General features: G+C 39.6%; 1 protein-coding gene across 1 annotated transcript; it reads right to left on the bottom strand.

The window, feature by feature from the left end:
- Window positions 1-4,475: 4,475 nt before the first annotated feature.
- LOC104094741 (uncharacterized) lies at window positions 4,476-5,983 on the bottom strand. The gene is made up of 2 exons (XM_070186586.1): window positions 5,769-5,983; window positions 4,476-4,890 (listed from the first exon to the last, which is right to left on the bottom strand). The coding sequence occupies exons 1-2, from the start codon at window positions 5,981-5,983 to the stop codon at window positions 4,476-4,478; spliced, it is 630 nt and encodes a 209-aa protein (XP_070042687.1).
- Between the last annotated feature and the right edge of the window lie 1,669 nt (window positions 5,984-7,652).

The raw sequence follows: 7,652 nt of genomic DNA, 5'->3' as shown, positions 1-7,652 counted from the left end.
TGATAGACGGGTAGATGCAGCTCCCCCATCACAGTAGGCTTTCCGGTTCAGCGGTTATTGGCGAGATCCCTTCTCCGGACTTGCCGTGGTCTTGGTATGCATTTTTGTTATAGACATTATGGGTATGTCGGGGCCCTGTTCCGGCAATGTTGTAGAACTTATGTTCTTTTAGAGGCTCATAGACAGGTGTCGACTCATGTATGGTTTGGAATGCCTTGTCGGCTGATTTTTGTTGTATAGTCTTTCATGGCACCATGGTAACTCGTACCTTATATATAGTTTCTTGACAGTCTTGTCGTCCCATGATACGTATGTTCATGACATTATCTTTCATTGTTGGATGTTCATGATCCATGTCTACCATTTATATTGGTCTTGTCGGCCCTTAAAGATAATAAGGAAGGTTAGATAAAATGTACGTTGGTGCTCGGCAAGTATGGCCCGGGTTCTAGTCATGACCTTCCAGTTGGGTCGTGACAATAATAATCCCAAGCATGATCTCTAGTAAGAAAGGATAAGATCACACAGTCATATAAAGGATCACACATGTATCCCAGAGAGCACACCTTCAAATCAAGGCACAACACAAGAAAAATAATTACAAGTGTGTGCTCATAACATACATGTGACTACGTCTGAGGCAAGTATAGCATCAATCTCAAGATTATTCACTGTGTTCAAAATAAGGCACAAATAGCCTTAAAATTACCTCTAAAATGATTTATTGTGCTCACATAGTCAATTAATTGAATAACACATCGAATCAAGTAGAACACACAACCAAACAAGACATAGAGTAATCTAGAATCTACCGCGAGCATGAATACCCATGGCACATGTATATATGCTCATCACATCATATGTACATCACCCCTGCATGTAGCAAACATCAGTTAGTAGAAAAAATTCTCTCAACCAAACCTAGGCAAAACGCTTACCTCATCCGGGCTAGTTCAAAGCTCAAAAATGCATCCCCTTAAGAAATCACCTCTAACCGGATCAAATCTAGCCAAACATCAATCAAGTAAGTCAACCAATTTCGTAGGAAGCATCCCATTCAATAAAGCATTAATGTTTCAAGGATTCTCAAAAAGTCAACAAAAGTCAACTCTGGACCGCTTGCCCGAATGTCACGCCTCAACCAAGGGGAGCGGGACTGGTGCTCAACCGAAGTAACCCAGTGAAGCAAGCCTACTTGGTGTCTAATCTCTGGCCTTATCCATGAGTGATTAAGAAGAATTGACATGAGATAGTCAATCAGGAAGACAAGGATGTACAACTCCAGTTTTCGTTAATTAAGAAGTTTCACTGATAGATGATAAAATAATACAAATCCTTAGCTTACAAGTGGGGGTAAATGACTAGAAAATAGCATTTATAGTTCCCTCCATACTATTACGACCCATGGTGTATCTACGAAGCCTCTAGACTAACATGAGAAAATATGAAAGTGCCGGTGACAAGGCCCTAATTATACCTCAAAATATAAAGTATAAGGATCAAAATAACATAAGGCCCTGATGTAGAGTAGGGCTCACCGAATCAACTGAGAAGAGGGTACACACATATCGAGAACATGTGCCACCTGCTGAGGTACCACCTGTATGCATTAAAAATGCAACGTCCCCGGAAAAAAGGGACGTTAGTACATATAGAATAATACTAGTATGTAGAGCTAAGTACCCTCGCATGGAATAGAATGACACTATAAGGAAAGGGAGACATGAAAGTAGTGAGAAAATCAAGAGTATTTAAACTTCTAGGTTAAAAGATAAATAATCATCAAATAAGCATTAACATTTTTGGTTTGGAGATCATTGTCTACGGAGTCTCTAGACTAACATGAGAAAATACAAAGGTACAGGTGACAAGGACCCAGCTATACCTCAAAATATAACGTACAAGGATCAAAACAACATAAGGCCCTTATGTAGAGTAGGGTTCACCGAATCAAGTGAGAAGAGGGTACACACCAATCGAGAACCTCTGCCACATGTTAAGGTACCTCCTACATCCCTTAAAGATACAATGTACCCAACAAAAGGGATGTTAGTACATATGAAATAATATTAGTATGTAGAGCTAAGTACCCTCGCATGAAATAGAATGACAATATAAGTAAAGGGATACATGAAAGTAGTGAGAAAATCAAGAGTATTTAAAAATTCCAAGTTAAAACATAAATAATCATCATATAAGCATTAATATTTTTGGTTGTGCATGGCATAGCATCCGATCTTGGCCCGATCGGCTAAGCCGTCTCACCATAATGTCGTGTGGATCGACGTGTCTATGCTAGCAGTACAATATATCATCCCTATATTGGGGCATAATCTCATAATGGTGCGAAAGAGACTTTTCCCAATCGAATCCTACACCCGTGCATGTAGTTTCGGGTATACGCCTTTCAACTACACCTTTTTGGTTACATAAAAATACTCCCAAAAATATTTCATTTAAAGCAATTCACAAAACATGTTCTTTCCATTGACCCTTTGGTCGTACATCATCATTTTCACGTGGAAAAATGGCCATATTTCATCTTTCATATTTTCACTTGTCATGGCTTATCATAAGATGTCAAAGGTAATTTAAAACATTGGAGAATCATAGTACGAAAATATGAGTATGTAAGAGCTGAAAACACATTGAAACATTTCCATAAGGAAAGCATAGAGATTGCTTTTGAAATATGAAATAACTTTATAAGTATTTGATAGATCAATCCTACTTGAAATATTTTCCAAAGAAAAGCATAAAAATGGCAATTGAATTATGACTTGATTACATAAGCACTAGGTAAATCATTCGCTTGAGGAAATTCATAGTAAGGAATGAGATTTAAAGCAAACCATATTTGGAATGTAGGAGGAGTTCATGGAATTCAATTCTAGGGAAGGAGCTTAGCCAAACATACCTTACTCAAGCCTCCCTTAGGATCCCAACAAAGTTCCACTACTTGAAACACTTTAATATATATCAACATAATTCAATTAAACCATCATTAGAAAGGATTCTCATAATTTAGGTCCTTTTAGGCATTTTATCAAACACTTAGCATGCATGCTCGTCTACAACCTCCTACAATGAAGTTTCTTCATCCTACACCCAATTTCCAAACCAACAATTCAACCATATTAGTCATAAGACAATCAACGACGACTACCGTTGGCACAAGCGTGCCAAACCCTTCATTCCCACCCCACAAGAATCACATCTCCTAGTCTTCACATACACCTAAATTCTAGATTGAAGGCTTATGGATTCCAATCACCATCCCATATGCCCCAACAAAAAAAATACTACTTTTAAACTCATTATGAAGCTTCTCATAAGAGCTTAAGGATGAAATCTTACCTCGTTAGTTGAAGACCTTGTGCGTTTTTCCGCTTGAATCCCCGTGATGATTTGAGCAGGCAACTGAAGAGTAGCAAGCTTAGAGATTTTCTCTCTCTCTCTCTCTCTCTCTCTCTCTCTCTCTCTCTCTCTCTATATATATATATATATATATATATATATATATATATATATATATTGCTACCTGTCTATCAAAATATCAGACTCTACCCTCTAAAATGACCCTTAAGGCCTTTAATTAATATATAGTCGGGTTAAGAAATTCCCAAAAATTACCCTCCGAGTCAAATCCGCGATTGCATAATAGACCGCAAATCGCCTATGCGGTCCGCGATATGGACCTCGAAATGGTCCTCCAGATTTGAGTTTGATATGGACATGTATGCGGTGGATATCTGGGTCGCATAAGGGTTCTGAGGTCCTCACATTCGACCGTGAAATCTCCTTCAAAATTTCCCCAGGAGGACTTACCGATTCTGTGATGGATATGAGGTCCACAAAACAGCTATAAGGTCTACATAACCTACCGATATAACTCTCAAAATTTAGTTTGCTTCTGCCTCAATCCACGATGATTCTGCGGTCAGCGAAACAGATTTGGGATCAGCATAATCGCCATCTCATGCCAATTCTTTACCCACCTCACGATGCATTGCACAATCCATAAATTTGTACCACAGCGAGGAAACTCATCCCATCACCTTCCGAACATCTTAGCTTGACCCCGGCACTGGAAAATCCTAAAATCCTTGGCTAACTTTTACGGGGTCTTACATTCTCTCCCGCTTAGGATCATTCATCATCGAATGAGGGTTAGAGTCTGGATAGACACCCAAAGCGACTTAGTTCCTTATAAATGCACCAATAGGTCAGAATTTGATTAACTCCCCAAATTTTCAAAAATTTTGGCAGAGTTTCCTCTGTATCAGGGCCTATCCACCTGTCAGAGAGCCACATAAACCAATCCTAACAATGCATCCACAACTCAACAAAACATCACAAACACAAAAACAACACCAATCATAACATCATGTGCATTAAATTGCCAAAGGAGAATCTTAACATAAGTTATACAGGTTTAGAACATAGCTCATAGAAAAGTAAACTCTAACATTCTTTTAAGCACATCCATTTGGTTCTACAAACAAGTGAGGATATTTCCTCTCCATATCTTTCTTTGCTTCACAGGTAGCCTCTTCGGCTTGTTGATTTTGCCATAGCACTTTGACTGAAGCAATCTTTTTATTCCTCATCTTACGAACTTTTCTATCAATGATGGCAACCGGAATCTCCTCATAAGTCAATTCTACATTAACTTCAATAGCCTCCACAGGGACGATGAGCGACGGATCTCCAACCACCTTCTTTAACATAGACACATGGAATACTCGGTGTACTAATGACAACTCTAGAGGTAACTCTAGCCTATATGCTACTTGACCAATCTTCTGCAAGATTCTATAAAGTCCGATAGACCTTGGACTCAATTTTCCTTTCTTCCCAAATCGCATTATACCTTTCATGGGGGAAAACCTTCAAAATCACCCAGTCATCCTCTTTTAACTCTAAGTCTCTATGTCGCACATCTTAATAGGATTTCTGGTAGGTTTGAGCGATTCTCACCCATTCCTTGATGATCTTGACCTTCTCCATAGCTTGATGCATGAGGTCTAGCCCTATAAATTCTGCTTCTCTGTCTCCAAAACAACCAATATGGGATCTACCACTTCTACTGCAGAGAGAATCGAACGGTGCCATTTGAATGTTGGCATGATAGTTGTTATTGTAGACAAATTCTATGAGCGGCAAATGATAATTCCAGCTACCCTTGAAGTAAAGAACACAAGCACATAACATATTCTAAAGTTTTTGTATAGTTTGCTCGGCTTGACCGTTGGTTTGTGGATTGAAAGTTGTTCTAAGATTCACCTGAGTACCCAAACCTTGCTCAAAATTCTGCAAAACGTTAGTGATGAACTGTACCCCTCGGTCCGATATGATGAAAACTGGAGTGTCATGAAATATAATTATCTCCTTGACATAGTTATCAAGGAATGTGTTGACGTCGTGAGTCTATCCACAATCACCCTAATTGAGTCAAACTTAAGATGTGTGCGAGGTAAATCTACCACAAAGTTCATGTTGATCATCTCCCACTTCCATATAGGAATTTCTATATTATGCGCCAAACCGCCAGGCCTCTAGTGCATGGCCTTCACATACTGGCAATTTGAGCATCTGGCCACAAAGTCCACTTTATCACTTTTCATATCATTCCACCAGTAGACTTCCTTGAGATCATGGTACATTTTTGTAGAGGCGGGTGCACAGAATACTTGGAACTGTGAGCCCCGGTCATGATTCTCTCTTGGAGACAATCCACATTTGGAACACACAATTGCTCGTGGTACCTTAGCGCACCATTATTCATGCCAAGAGAAAAATCCATGGTCTTGTGTTTATGAATCCCCTCCTTCAACTGCACCAAGAATGGATCATTATATTGATTTTCCTTAACTTCCACTACTAGCAATGAGTCAACTCTATTTTGCACAATCATCCTACCTTCAATAGAGTCCGCGAGCTGAACTCCCAAATTAGCCAACCGGTGAACTTCCTTGGCCATCGTCCTTTAGTGTGCCTCCAAGTGAGCCAAACTACCCATAGACTTCCAGCTAAGAGAACCAGCCACAACATTAGCCTTCATGGGTGATAAATAATGTCGATGTCGTAGTCTTTAAGTAACTCAAGCCATCTCCTTTTCCTTAGGTTCAACTCTTTCTTCTTAAAGATATATTAAAGACTCTTATGGTCCATGAATATATCCACATTGACCCCATACAGATAATGATGTCAAATCTTCAATGCAAACACCACTACCGCATGCTCTAAGTCGTGTGTTGGATAATACTTTTTGTGGTTCTTGAGTTGCTTGAAGAATACGCAACCACCTTGCCATGTTGCATTAATAAACACTCGATTCCAACCCTTGAAGCATCGCAATATATGATGAACACATATGTACCTTACGATAAGGTCAAACACATGTGTCATGGTCAACCTTGGCTTCAACTCTTGAAACTCTTTTCACAAGCATCTGACTATTGAAATTTAGCTGCCTTTTGCGTTAATTTAGTCAAGGGAGAGGCAAGAGAAGAGAACCCCACCAAGAACCTCCTGTCATATCCAGCTAAGCCGAAGAATAAGAAACTGCAAATCTCCATCGGAGTCGTGGGTCTAGGCCAATTCTTCATAGCTTCAATCTTCTGAGGATCAACCTTGATTCTCTCACTAGAGACTGCATGACCCAAGAAAGTGACGGACTCGATCCAAAACTAACATTTCAAAAACTTCTCATATAACTTGTGTTGATCTATAGTTTGCAAAACCGCCTTGAGATGATCGGCATGGTCCCCTTCAATGAACGCTATTACATGACCCAAGGAAATCTTCAATGAACGCTATTAAAAATGAGTCAAGGAAATGCTTGAAGACTCAATTTATAAAATCAATGAAAGCAGCAAGCGCATTCGTTAGCCCAAAAATCATCACCAGAAATTCAAAGTGCCCATACTAGGTACTGAAAGGTGTTCTCGAAATATCCTTCTCTCTTATCTTCAATTGGTGATACCCCCGACCTTAGGTCAATCTTGGAGAAGTACTTGGCACCATCTAATTGATCAAATAAGTCATCTGTCCTAGGCAATGGATACTTGTTATTGATGGTGACCTTTTTGAGTTACCGATAGTCGTTGCACATCCTTAACGATCCATCATTCTTCCTTACAAAGAGAACGGGTGCGCCAAAAGGTGACACACTCGGTCAGATGAAACCCTTCTTTAGAAAGTCTTTCAACTGCTCTTTCAATTCCTTCAATTCTACCGAACCCATTCTATAGGATTGTTTTAATAGGTCGTGTACCCGAATAAACATCTATCCCGAAGTCAATCTCCTGAAATGTCTGTGCCTCAACATCGGTGTTCGTGACTTGGACCAGGTGGTAGACATATCCCTTGTTAATCATCTTCATGGCCTTAAGGTAAGAAATAAACCATCCCTTTGGCACGACGTCATACCCCTTCCACTCAATGAATAGATCATCTAGAAACTCAAACCTAATAGTTTTGGTTCGTCAATAAATCTTAGCAAGGAATGAGTAAAGCCAGTCCATCCCCATTATCACATTAAAATCCACCATCACCAATTCAATGAGGTAAGCTATGGTGTATCGATCACGCGGTGTGACAAAACAGTCCCTATATACATGTGTGACCACAATAGATTCACCAACTGG

Source organism: Nicotiana tomentosiformis, chromosome 10, assembly GCF_000390325.3.
Source record: "Nicotiana tomentosiformis chromosome 10, ASM39032v3, whole genome shotgun sequence".
Lineage (NCBI taxonomy): Eukaryota > Viridiplantae > Streptophyta > Magnoliopsida > Solanales > Solanaceae > Nicotiana > Nicotiana tomentosiformis.
This window is presented reverse-complemented; position numbering and strand designations above follow the sequence as displayed.

Bases quoted from the DNA above. Each gene is read 5' to 3' on its own strand.
- LOC104094741 (XM_070186586.1), bottom strand. From the start codon at position 5,983: ATGGCCAAGGAAGTTCACCGGTTGGCTAATTTGGGAGTTCAGCTCGCG. The intron at 4,891-5,768 runs GTACCACGAGCA...GTGATTTTGAAG, and splicing joins ATGAATAATGGTGCGCTAAG to GTTTTCCCCCATGAAAGGTA.